At 36.5% G+C, this 14,215-nt stretch overlaps 1 protein-coding gene across 3 annotated transcripts in view; it reads left to right on the forward strand.

Annotated features, from left to right (window-relative positions):
- The window catches only part of TRIP11 (thyroid hormone receptor interactor 11), a 69,185-nt gene that overhangs the window by 39,425 nt on the left and 15,545 nt on the right, over positions 1–14,215 (forward strand). For all 3 annotated transcript variants that reach the window (XM_086363186.1, XM_086363187.1, XM_086363188.1), the window contains 3 exons: positions 1,021–1,184; positions 3,443–3,546; positions 8,252–8,351. In XM_086363186.1, coding sequence (XP_086219312.1) covers positions 1,021–1,184; positions 3,443–3,546; positions 8,252–8,351 — 368 coding nt within the window. The remainder of the gene's footprint in view (positions 1–1,020; positions 1,185–3,442; positions 3,547–8,251; positions 8,352–14,215) is intronic.

Genomic DNA, 14,215 nt, shown 5'->3' on the forward strand with positions numbered 1-14,215 from the left:
TTCTTCAAAGTGAACTGCTCTTAATTGGCTTTATTGGGCTGCTCTGAATAAGAATTTAGCTGGCTGGGTATTGAAAACCTAGGAAAGGCTATTACAGTATTTTGTATGTAATAATTATACATTAAAGAAGTATCTCAGTGACATAAGCCTATAGGTGTTCTGTAAATCTCTTAAGGATCACTTGATTTATTATTTGGAACAAGTGTAGGGATTATTTAATATAAACAGAAAGATGATAGTAAAAGTTAATCAACTCATAATTAGGGCATTTAATCAATGGGATAGCCTTTGGAAATTTGTTAGTTCACTAGGATTGCGAGTGCTAAAAACAAGGGGGTATCATAGAATCCGTTGCTTGTTAGGTTGGGAGTTGGACAAAATGACTTCCAGAATCCCTTATAGCTTACTGGTATAAGTTTATGATATATTACACTCTAAGGGTTTTAGCCTGGAAACAAAAGTTGCAGGCTATTTGTGAATTTTTCTTACGCTGACATTTCTTGATCAGCACAATTCTGTTTAAAATGACTGCTGTTTTGTTCAAAGTCACCTTCACAGGAAGGATGACTGATTTAACAAAAGCAGAGAGAACAAAGATCAGAGGAACTCTTCAAGTTTGTTTGAAATCTAACCTGAATTTCATGCAGTGAAATGTAGGGAAGGAGAGATTCATAGAGACAAAGTAGAATGGTAGTGCCCGGGGGGGAGGGGAAGTTACTGGGCATGGGGTTTCTGCTTAGGAAGAGGGAAAGCATTCTAAAGATGGTTGGTGGTGATTGTTACACAGCCATGTGAGTGTACTTAGGACTGCTGAACTGTACACTAGTAAGTGATCAAAATGGTAAATGTTATGTATATTTTACCACACAAAAAAACAGAGGGAAGAGGTTTCATCTCGTTAAAGTATCTGAATACTTTGAGTATAACTTGCACTTAGTGCTATAATATGTAGGGAGGATATTTCATCTTGTTAAAGTGTCCAAACAGAAACAGTTTTACTTTTATTCTTTCTGTTCAAAGCCATCAAGCCAATTTACAGGTAGAGTCATTGCAGGAACAGTTGAATATGGTATCCAAGCAAAGGGATGAAACTGCACAACAGCTTTCCGTGTCTCAGGAACAAGTGAAGCAGTATGCGCTGTCACTCTCCAACCTCCAGATGGTCCTGGAGCACTTCCAGCAAGGTCAGTTGTATGGCCAGTCTTTCAGTGAAGAAAAGTCATTGTACGGTTGACCCTTGAACAATGCATGGATGCTGACCCCCCCACCCCACTGCAATTGAAAAATCCACATATAACTTGAGTCCCCCCAAACTTAACTCCACTTTTTTTTTTTTTTTTTGGCTGCTGGGTGGCATTCAGGGATCTTGGTTCCCTGACCAGGGATTGAACCTGTGCCCCCTGCAGTGAAAGAGTGGAGTCCTAACACTGGCCTGCCAGGGATTTCCCTAGCCCCCACACTTAAGTCCTAATAGCCTACTGTTGACCAAAAGCGTTACTGATATCGTAAGTAGTCAATTAACACATTTTTATATGTTGTGTATACTCTATACTGTATTCTTACAAAAAAGGAAGCTATAGAAAAGAAATGTTATCAAAAAAATCATAAGGAAGAGAGAATACATTTATTGTACTGTGTTTATTGATACAATAAGTTTCTGTTACCTGTTTACAAGATGAATTGTTTGCCTATTAGTGCCTGCATCAGTATTCTCTTGTATGATAAGAAAAACACTGTAGATGTTATATATACTACTAACACTAGACATCAAAAGTAAAATGTGTGAAAAATTCATATTTATAGGTATAATGATTCATGATTGATAATGAAGAAGCAGTGTTATTGCTTTATGATAGCCTAGCCTTTACACTAATGAATGGTTATAAAGTCTTTATGGTATACAATAATATGGTCATATTTATAATATAGTACTGGAAACAGTGTTACATTAAAAAAAAACACTTGTGATGATAGCCTGATATGCAGATTTTCTAGTTACAAAAGAGGCATACCTTATGGTATTGTGATTCTTTGGAAGCAAAGTTATAGAACACTAAGAACACTAAAACATTAAATTTATATTAATTATCACTCACCTTCTGCCTGTGTTATGATAGACTTGTTGTTCAGTTGCTAAGTCGTGTCTGACTCTTTGTGACCCCATAGACTGCAGCACATGAGGCTTCCCTATCCTTTACTATGTCCTGGAGTTGATTCAAACTCATGTCCACTGAGTTGGTGATGCCATCCAACCATCTCATCCTCTGTCACCCCCTTCTCCTGCCTTCAGTCTTTCCCAGCCTCAGGCTCTTTTCCAGTGAGTCAGCTATTTGCATCAGTGGCCAAAATATTGGAGCTTCAGCTTCAGCATCAGTCCTTCCAATGAATATTCAGGGTTGATTTCCTTTCGGATTGACTGCTTTGATTTCCCTGGTGTCCAAGAGACTCTCAGGAGTCTTCTCTAGCACCACAGTTCTAAAGCATCAATTCTTCAGCATTCAGCCTTCTTTATGGTCCTGCTCTCACATCCGTACATGACTCCTGGAAAAACCATAGCTTTGACTATATGGTCCTTTGTCAGTTGGAGGTTGAATCCACTTTGAAGAGTTAATCATCAATAATTACTGTCCTTTGAACTATTGGTTAATTTGTTCTTAACTGTTCATCTATACTTTAACTGCATTTTCTCATTTGGGTGGAAAGTACTTTTCTAGACACATAGTAGTAATAGGACCTGGTACTGTGAATGGTACCCTGATAACCAAATATACTTTTTCACATCTACTTCCCATCCCTAGATTTACTCCCTTTAGATCATTCACCCATCCATTTGTTAGTTCATACATTCAGTAATTACTGAGAATGAATGAACTGCTAGTAGGAAGGAGGTGCTTAGAGGATGTGATGCTACTGAAATAACGAAAGTCATAGTTTTGTAACTGAGCAAACCTTTACATTTGTACATATGTACATATCAGGGTTACTCCTGTGGTTGAAATTTTGAATTTTAAATGTAAGGGTTAAATGTAAGAGTTTTGAATTTTAAATGTACAAGATAGTGTGATAGTGGCTGAGGCCATAGAGAAAGCTTTGCTAAAGAGGAAATACTGATATTTGAATAGAGTTCTGAAGGGAAGGAAAGTTTGCAAGATCTGGAGAAAGATTTAAGCAGAGGAAACTGATCTCATTAATTTAATTCCGGTTAACATCACTACTAAGGCATATATAATTTTCTTGTTGAGACATTTGAGCTATTAATGTTTTTGTTGTATTATTAAAGTTTCAAGTGGTTTAAAATTATAATTTTATCACACTTTTTATATTTTATATTATATAATTATATATTATATTATATATATATTATATATATATTATATAATATAATTATATAATTTTATCACACAATTATAAAATGCTAATGTAACTTTTTTCTCCTCTTTAGAGGAAAAAGCTATGTATTCTGCTGAACTAGAAAAGCACAAACAGCTTGTTGCTGAATGGAAGAAAAAAGCAGAAAATCTGGAAGAAAAACTTGTGTCATTACAGGTTGGTTGAAATAATTTACTCTTGTGAATTTTATTATTCACAAAACAATTACTTGTACAATTTTTCTCTTGGAAATAATCTCCTGAACAATTAATTTAGTAAATGTTGCTGGGACATAGCAGTGAACAGGATACTAAGAATTTCCCTCATGTGACTTATAGTTTAGAATAGACATAGCAAATATGAGACTTCCATTTTTAGCACAGGTGGGCATCTTAGAGATCATTTTAAAAAAATAGTGTATACTTTTGACTTTATAATTTTCTCTTTTCAACAAAATATATTGGGTACTGTTTCACATGGATTAAAATAATGTGTATTATCCCATTAGATTTTTTTCTTTTGCAGACTAATTCTTTAAAATATTTTTCTCTTTATTATTATTGCTATACATAAAAAATTATATATAAGAAGTAAAATGAACCCTCATATTGAAAAGATATTTCCTTTAATGGTTTGAAATGTTTACTAAATGTTGAGTGACTGCAAAACAGTATTTACTCATTACTTTTTTCAACTTGAGTTTTATTACCAAAATGTCATGTTATCTTCCAGAAAATGATCAGCATAGAGGGTTGCAAATCCATCTGAAATTTTCACATAAATAGTATTGTAGTCTAGATTTTTCTTATTATAAACTTACTCATATAATATCTAGCATCTTATTTTCATTAAAATGTTCTAGTATTAGGGCTTCTCTGGTGGCTCAGACGGTAAAGAATCTGCCTGCAGTGCAGAAGACCTGGGTTCCTCCCCTGGGTTGGAAAGATCCCCTGATGAAGGAGGAAAATGGCAACCCACTCCAGTATTCCATGGAAAATCCCATGGACAGAGGACCCTGGTTGGCTACAATCTATAGGGTTGCAAAGAGTTGGACATGACTGTAGTGACTTAGCACACACACTAGGTTTTTTTTTTTTTTTTTTAATAAACTTTAGCATCTTATTTTCATTAAAATGTGTTGTTCTAGCATTAAATAACTTCTATTTGAGTCATGTTTTATGATCATGTCTTTGAGATTGGGGATAACATTAATTTAGAGGATTGTGCAAAACAATATTTAGATAATATAGGAATAGCAGTACAGCAAATACTCACATACTCACCATCTTGTACAAGAAATAGAATGTCACCCATTGAAGTTCCGTAAGCATCCCTCCACTTCTCCTCCTCTCCTTAGCACCTTTTATGCTTTTTATCCCCTTGTTTTCCTTTATGGTTTTATTGAATATATCTGTGTCTTTTTATAATACATTGTTTGGATATATTATAAAATATTTTTAAACTGTATAAATGGAATTCTAAACTGTATGTAAATCGAATTCTTCTGAGACTTTTTTTTTTGCTTAGTGTTATTTTCATAAATTTCAGTCATATTACTATGTTAGAAGGTTCATTATTTTCACTGCTGTTTTCATTGCATGAATATATAATTTATTTACCTATTTTATTGATAAAGGACATTTCCATTATCTGCTATACAAACAATGTGGTTATGAATTTTCTTGTTGATATCTCAACTCATTGGAAAAGACCCTGATGCTGGGAAAGATTGAGGGCAGGAGGAGAAGGGATGACAGAGGATGAGATGGTTGGATGATGTCACTGACTCAGTGGACATGGGCTTGAACAAACTCCAGGAGATAGTGAAGGACAGGGAAGCGTGGCATGCTGCAGTTCATGGGGTCACAAAGAGTTGGACGCACATATGCGAAAAAAATGAAGAGTCGAACACAGCTTAGTGACTGAACAGCAATATCGTCTGGTGCACATACATGAGTTTCAGGTGTGTATCTTGATTGGAATTGCTGGCTCATGGGATATATATGGGCAATTTCAACTTTACTAGATTTGGTGGCAACTTGTTTTCTAAAGCATTTGTGATGATTTTCTCCTGCCAGTAGTACTTTGTGTTCTTGTTCTATTAATACATCTCTGGCAACACTACCATTAACAGAATTTTTAAAGTTTTCGCCAGCGTGGTTGGTTGTTGTTCACTAAGTTGTATCTGACTCTTTGTGACCCCATGGACTGCAGCTTGCCAGGCTTCCCTGTCCTTCACTGTCTCCTGGACTTGCTCAAACTCATGTCCATTGAGTTGGTGGTATCATCTAACCATCTCATCCTCCTGCCCTCAGTCTTTCCCAGCTTCTTCCTTAGAGAAGGGAATGCAAACTACTCCAGTATTCTTGCCTGGAGAACCCCATGAGCAGTATGAAAAAGCAGTGTGGTTGGTGAGAAGGGCTATCTATCTTAGGGTTTTAATTTGCATTTCTAGTAGTTAGGTCTAGCATCTTTTAAAATGTTTATTCACCATTGGTGTTTACTTTCTGATCAGCTCATTAACACATTAAAAATTTATTTCATCTGATGCTTTTAATTGTTTTCAGTGGGTCCAAAACATCTAGTCTGCTACTGTTATAAGTCCAGATCTTCTTTTTAAACTGACTTTGTTTTTAAAAATTTAAAATGTAATATATATTTAGAAAAACAAATCAGAAGAAACCGAGAGGGAATTAGTAAAGATAAAAGTTGAAATTAATGAAATAAAAACCCAAAAAATGGTAAAATGAGTAGTGGAATCTAAACTTTAATTTTCAAAAATCTTTTAGTATAGTTTTAAGCTGTAATAATTTCTTAAAAAATTATATTTTCTTAACTATAAATGCTGTGAGGTTAACAAATTCATTTGAAAGTTTAAATTTATACTAAATTTAATCTTGTAGATTTCAAATGTTAGTTTTTTTCATTTAAAATTTTTTGTTTCAGCTTCTCTGTCAGTCAAGGTTCAGCCTGAAAAGCAGAACCAGTAGGATGTGTATGTGTGTACACATATGCACACACACACATATACACATATACGTTGATGTGTATACTAGATACAGATTCACACATAGGAGATTTTTACATGAAATTGGTGATATGATTGTGGGGTCTGGCTAAACAAGTTGGAAATTCGCAGGTTTGATAGTATGGAAAGGTTACATCATAGGCAGGCTGGAACTCATAGGTTTGGGCCAAAGCTGTTGTCCCCAGGTGGTCAAGAATGTAAATCACAAACAGGATGAACTGAAGTGGGCATGGGCTGACGCTGCTGTCCACAGATAGAATTTGCTTCTCTTTTATAGAGAAAACCCAGTTCTAGTTTCAAGATATTTCAACTGGTTCAGTCAGGCCCACCCTGATTATTCAGGATAATATGCCTTCCTTAAATTCAGCTGATCAGGAGCATTTATCACTTTTACAGAATATCTTCATAGCAACATCTACATTACATTTGGATAACTGGGGACTAGCCTATCCAAGATGATACTACAAACGAAAAAGCTATCACACCCTGATTCAAGATGATGAAACTGTGATCTCACATTTTTGTGGTTGAATCCTTGAGAATAACCAAGAAAATTGTGTAAAAGAACAATAGTGAGGAGGGACTTGCCTGCTAAATGTCAAAATAGAGCCATAAATCAATACCATATTGACTAGATTAGTAGAACAGAAGGAGAATCCAGAAATGGAGCCCAAGTTACATTTGAGAATTGAAAACTAAATTCTAAACTACTTTTAATTTAATGAGGAAAAGAGTAGATTAACTAATAAACAGTGTTGGCACAACTGGCTATTTATACTGAAGAAAATAAAATTGGACCCTATCTTACACTGTATACAAAAGTAAATTCCAATTGTATTCAAGCAAGGATTTCTTAACTGTGAGGGGTGCTGGAAGTCTGGAGCTGTTCTTGGCCGTTACAGTGACTGGGTGGGTCCTCTGGCAAGTGGGTAGGGGCCAGGAATATCAAAAGCACTTCCACTGAGAAGTACTGTTTTAAAAGTGGTTGTTGTTCAGTCGCTAATTTGTGTCTGACTATTTGCCACCCCATGGACACGCAGCACACCAGGCTTCCCTGTCCTCACTATCTCCCAGAGTTTGCTCACACTCCTGTCCATTGAGGTAGTGATGCCGTCCAACCATCTCATCCTGTGTCATTTATATCTTTAACTTTTATATTTTAAAAATATAAATGTTAAAAAAGAAAAATATTTTGCAAAAAAATCTAGACGACCACATGTGTAGTCCAGAGGCAGGGAGGAGCCTAACATCAACTAAAACTCAAGAAGCAAAGTAGGACATGTCTGACTGTATTTGTAACGCTGATGACAGAGTGTTCATATCTGCTCTACAAGGTGCTCTTACAGACTAGCTTACGAGAGAAGGACTTCTCAATGGAAAATGGGCAAGGTGTGTGAAGATTTTTGCATGAGGGTAGTTCCAGCTGTCCTATAAACACGAAAAAATGCTCAAATCCACTGGTATGTAGAGAAATAAAAATTAAAGTAATAAACATCACTTTTATACCCATCAGACTTGCAAAATTAAAAAGAACATTTGTTGCTATATTTCTTGACTTTTTTATCTTTTTCATAGTTTTTTCTTATTATTGTCACCTTTAAAATTTTTGTCACCATGTCGTCTTTTAATAGCATTCTCTCTCCTTTATAATATATAATTCCTCTGAAAGAGACATTATGATGTTGTGGAGTGTGTTATCTTTCATACTTAGCAGTATCAAATGAACTTGCCCAAGGTCAGAGAAATATGGCTTCATCAGCTGAAAGGGATTGATTGACTTTAAGCTGTCTTCCAGCTCTATAGTTTGTGCAGTAGTTTTTGCATGCTGCTTCTTAATGAACTTTTCTTCCTCAGGAACGTTTGGATGAAGCAAATGCTGCATTAGATTCGGCATCAAGACTTACAGAACAGTTAGATTTAAAGGAAGAACAAATTGAAGAACTTAAGAAACAAAGTAGGTTTTTTCCTTTTTCTTTTTTCCTGCAATACCAGTGTTGAATCAGATGTAGTGTCCTGCCATGCGTTGGTACAGTCGAGTGAGAACAACTTCTGCTAGAATGTGACTTCCACTTCTGTCCCCCATGATCAGTTTACTTTGATTTGAATACGGCTCCTAGTGAAACCAGAGTCATAAGTTGGCCCTGGCTATCTACTGGTTAGTTCTTCTGAATATTGAGGCTGTTCAGCTGTGCTTTCTGCCACCTTGTTGACCATCTAAGGGATAGATTTGACTGAGTCAGCTTGTCACAGTGTGACTTTTCCCTGTTTAATCCATGTTCATCCTGCCTAAAGCTATCTGATATGTTAAAGGAGGCAGCGTTCTTAAGTAAAAGAGTAACTTTTTGTGGAATGAATGTCTGCCTATAACTAGCATGTTACAATTATAGATGATGCTTTACATGTAGGCACTCATGTATTTTTTGATGCTTGTAAACTATCTCATAGGCCCTGTCACTTCCCTAGGGTGAGTCCTGTGTTTAGGATTATCAGTTGGGCCTCAGATAACCAGGTGATTCATCATGCTTTGTTAACTGACTGCTGACAGAGATGGCATGTCCTTGTTTAATCTCTGATTTAATGGTCCCCAGGAAGTTGAAGCTATTCTATGGCTGCATTTAGTAGGTAATGATTAAAGATTATCAGAAGGGTGATGAGAACCTAGAAATGTATCAGCTTCAGGGGGTGGGTTAGGAGCAGTAGTACCAAGACATGTAATTAAGGAATTAAGAAGCACCTCGTAACATGAGATAGAAACAGGCAAAAGTAGGAGATGGCACAGCACAAACACTGTCAGACAACAGAAAACGGTGACCTGGACATTAAGGAGGCAAGCAGACAAATCACTGAATTGTGGATACCAAGGGACAGGCCAGATAAGTTGGCCTAAAACAAGCAGGAGACAGGAGATGAGAGATTGTTAGAAATAAAAAAAATACTAAGAGAATGTGAAGTCGTATCCTTAAGGTCACTAATCTGAGGCAGATTAGTGCCCAACTAAAAGTCCTCTGTTTGCTTTGTAAGATTTGGCCAGCCATGGAACTCTCAATGTAATCGAGGGGCTGGAAATGGACAAGGAAACAGTTATATATGGGGTCTACATGGGCATTTTATATACATGTACTGTATTCTTTAGTCTTCTCATATTTTATTTACCTTTCACAAGAAACTAAAGTAGGCGGTATTAGTTCCAGTTTATAAGTTAAAGACACTGAGATTTAAACTCTGATCTTTTATCCTTGACCAAAGTTCATAATCTTTCCATGTTGCTCTATTTCTTGTCAGGAAACAGTTGTTTATAGGCTAACTTGTATTTTGTTCTGTATATATCTCCTTTGAAGATGGGATAGTATACCCTAAATATTGAAATGGTTGCCCTTACCCAGAGGCAGTGTTTATTTGGAAAACAGTCTAGTTGGGTTGAAGGCCACTGTAACTACAGCTTTCAGTTCAGTTCAGTTTAGTCGCTCAGTCATGTCCGACTCTTTGCGACCCCATGAATCGCAGCACGCCAGGCCTCCCTGTCCATTACCGTCTCCCGGAGTTCACTCAAAGTCACGTCCATTGAGTCGGAGATGCCATCCAGCCATCTCATCCTCTGTCGTCCCCTTCTCCTCCTGTCCCCAATCCCTCCCAGCATCAGAGTCTTTTCCAATGAGTCAGCTCTTCACATGAGGTGGCCAGAGTACTGGAGTTTCAGCTTTAGCATCATTCCTTCCAAAGAAATCCCAGGGCTGATCTCCTTTAGAATGGACTGGTTGGATCTCCTTGCAGTCCAGGGGACTCTCAAGAGTCTTCTCCAACACCACAGTTCAAAAGCATCAGTTCTTTGGCGCTCAGCTTTCTTCACAGTCCAACTCTCACATGCATACATGACCACAGGAAATACCATAGCCTTGACTAGACGGACCTTTGTTGGCAAAGTAATGTCTCTGCTTTTGAATATGCTATCTAGGCTGGTCATAACTTTCCTTCCAAGGAGTAAGCATCTTTTAATTTCATGGCTGCAGTCACCATCTGCAGTGATTTTGGAGTCCAAAAAAATAAAGTCTGACACTGTTTCCACTGTTTCCCCATCTATTTGCCATGAAGTGATGGGACCCGATGCCATGATCTTCATTTTCTGAATGTTGAGCTTTAAGCCAACTTTTTCACTCTCTTCTTTCACTTTCGTCAAGAGGCCTTTTAGTTCCTCTTCACTTTCTGCCATAAGGGTGGTGTCATCTGCATATCTACAGCTTTGCCTAGAAGACATATGGCAACCTGAAGGAGACACACTGAGCAGTCAAGGGATTAGCCAAAGAATCGATATCTTCGGGAAGGGCTAGACTAATATAGGTAAAAAGGCAGTATTCTGAGCCAACTTCTTGGTCTGTGACAACTCAACTGTATGTCATGCTACTGTAATATTTAAGTTCACCTCCCCTTTTAGACAACTACCCGTGTTTTTCCCAGTAGATGATAAGAAAGAAAAAAATGCTGTGACTTATTGTAGTTACTAAATATTTTCAGAGTCCCTACACTACTTAGTAATTTGTTCAGGCACCCATTTAAATCCTCAGTAGTAGAATATTTTTAGATTTTGATTGTAAGTGACAAGGCTTAGGTGGCCTAGGTCCCTATTCATGTAAAAAGTTAAAAGTAATATTCATTGTAAATATATAGAATTCTGGATTCATTTTGTGAAGTTAATATTAACCACAGAAAAAGCTCTTATTATGCTTATACAACTGGTCTTTGAAAGGGCAGGCAAGAGGCCAGTGTTGCACAGACGGGAAGGGGAGGGGGTTAAAGGGACGGTTAGTTCTGTTATGTCTTTAAGTCATTCTTGTCATTTAAGCTCTTCTTAACAGTCTGTTTTCTTTTATTACCTAAGTGCTTAATATTACTTTTAGATCTCTAAACACAAATGTGATTTTATTTTCTCAAAGCTGCATTTTTGATTTGATAATATAAATAAAACTTTGATTGGCTTGGTTGTTGCAAAAGAATCATTGTATATTTTCTTTCATAGATCATTAAGTACTTTAAATGTTGATTGATGTTGTAATACTGTACTTTATTTTTAACGCAAAACTTGGCCAGACAGCAAAAATATTTGCCAGGAGAAACAGTTTTGAAAAAGACAGATTGGCTTTTGTTGCAAGAAAGTACATAGAAACTTGAATCGTAGAGGCAAAGTATTCTTTTATTTCTAAGCATCTGTGGACTGTTCGATGATTAGTTGATATGCAGTTTCAGCATTTAAACAATATTAGGAAACTCATTTTAAAAAGCAGTATTTTATTTGAAATGCTTATGTCATTGCTACCAGAGATGAGATGATTCAGTCTGGTCAAACGTATGAAAAGGGAGCTATTGCTTATAACACCAGTATTAAAACAGTAGGTTGTTGATGATTTCAGTCTTTCTTAGAGTAGATAATTGTTGGTGCTGTGTATGTGCAATTGTGGTGATGAGTCCTGAGTATTTACAGGTTTTGTGTGAAAAATATGATGATGCCTTAATCAGGTGTTAAATACTTAATGTGAACCAACTACTTGGCTTCATGTTAGACGCTGTGTGAGATACTAGTTAGGAGCACCCCCTACTTCTCTTTTTTATAGGAACTTAGTTAAGGAGGTAACACCTGGCCTAGATACACACCATAGGTTCATAGTTTAAGACAGTGGTGCTCAGCTCTGTCAGAGAGTGCGTATTTAGTTCTCCAAGAATCCTACTAAGGGTTAGGGACATTCCATGGAGAAAAGAAACCTGAGTAGACAGAGCTCTAAACTAGTAGTAAGATTTTACTCCCAAAGTGTAAGTTCTTTGTCTTCTCCCCCTCACCCCCCAGCCCCACACACTGTGGGAAAGTCACAATAAAAAGAAACCCTCAGATCCTGTAGGTGCTATAATTTAATAGGTAGTGTTGGCTGGTAGAAGAATTGCTGCTTTCTTTCCTTTTAGAAATTATTTTTTCAGCATTTTTTCTGTAAGTGTTCTTTTTCAGTGTAGGTCCAAAGACTTATTTCACATGCCATCCTAGATTTTACTGATTTTTTTCAAACTTAAGACATTGGTCCTCTGTGAAGCAGGTAGGATAATGTCTTTCATGAACTATTCTGAGTTGATCAGAGTTCAGAATTTCTGTGAAATTGTCATTCATGGGAGAATGTACACCTATGGAAACCTAGACTACAGCTGAACCACTGAAAGATGTGTTATATGGCTATGTTCATGGACAAATTTAACATTTTCTTTCTTTTGCTTATTATTCTCTATCGTCATCCTTGAGATAAATTCCTGCTTAAAGTGAAAATGGTTGGATAAAATTGGAATAGGAAGCACAAAAGAATTACTGTTTTGATAACTATTATTGAAAAGGCTGGTAAATTTTATGGTACACCAAGAAAAATAAGTTTTCATAAGCAATGCAAGTTTGGATTCCAGCACCGGGGAAGTCTTTCAGTCTGTGCGCCAGTTTTATAGCCATATCTTAAAGGGCCCCGTCACTGATTTTTTTTTTTAAGGTTTTGTTACTGCTTTTTAAAAAAGTCTTCTATGAGTTGAGAATGGAAAATTTCCTTAGAGTGTTTTTTTAAAGAAAATCTAGAAGAATGTATAAAATGAGCCCCAGTAAACCAACTGTAATATGAAGCATAAAAACATTTTAAAACTACAGATATAAAACGTTTAAACTGTTTTTCATGGAGCCACCTTTATGGTGCTGGATGGTGGATTTTTTATTTTAAATAAAGACATTCCGTTTTCCAGGACATGATTTATACAAGAAAACATATAATGTCCTGTTGAACATAGGCCAGATACATTCCCAGACGCTTTGTTACCCAAACCTTTTGAGGGATTTCTTTATAGATGTTTTTGGCAGAAGTTGTGATTTTAGAGGAAACATATAAGAAATACCAGATGCAGTTTTCTGAGTTGCCGTAAATAGTTAAAAAATTGTGATGATATAAACATCTGGGTGTACTAGAAAATGTCAAAATTTTTAATTAAGAAAAAAGCTTGTGTCAATTAGGTAAATAGGCCCTTTTCAACATAATGGTTTTATTTCTTTTTAATTTTTTAATGGTTATATTTTTAAAATGTATGTTTTATTAGTTCTTCTAAGTATAAAGGGAAAAGCAAAATATGTAACTTTGAGAATTTTTGACTTAATGTGTTTTGTGTCTTTTTCTTCATATAGACGAGTAATTCATAAGATAAATCATTTATTCTTTTTGTCCTGTGTTACAGTCTCAGATAGTCTCCCTTCCCAGAGAAAAAGCAGTCATTCTTTTATTTGTCACAGATTCGTTGTTTTCTGCTGTGTGCCAAGCACTAAAATAAGTGCTCAAGATACAAAGATAGGGGACAAGAGTTCAGGAGGATAGTCACATACTTGCAACAAGCTATTTGAAAAGGAAGACAATCTATTCTACCCATGATGGTGATATGGAAGGGTAGAAAAGGCTAGTGAAAGCTATACTTGCCCTCACTTGAATGGTGAATACGTCCAGTGAAGCAGGCAGAGAGTTGGGAAGGAACATTCTAGACAGAGGGAGGAATTCATAGGAAACAGCATCAGATCTGGAAACTGGCTGAGGATCTAGTGGACTCATTATGCGTGTATGCTGCACTGGTGTGGAGTGTGGAGAAGGCAGAGGTGGGAGTAAGCTGTTGGATCATGAACACAAGTTTTAAACTGGGGCTAAATTATACTATAATTTAGTATAGTATAGCAAATAGGACTAAGTAGAGACAGGGGAACTGGAGAGTTTCTTATAGGGGGCAACAGACTCTCTTCATCCAACTGTTGCCATGCAGGAAAGTGGGTCC

This window comes from Bos grunniens, chromosome 21, assembly GCF_055505025.1.
Source record: "Bos grunniens cultivar Pamir isolate PY7600 chromosome 21, Bosgru_T2T1.0, whole genome shotgun sequence".
NCBI lineage: Eukaryota > Metazoa > Chordata > Mammalia > Artiodactyla > Bovidae > Bos > Bos grunniens.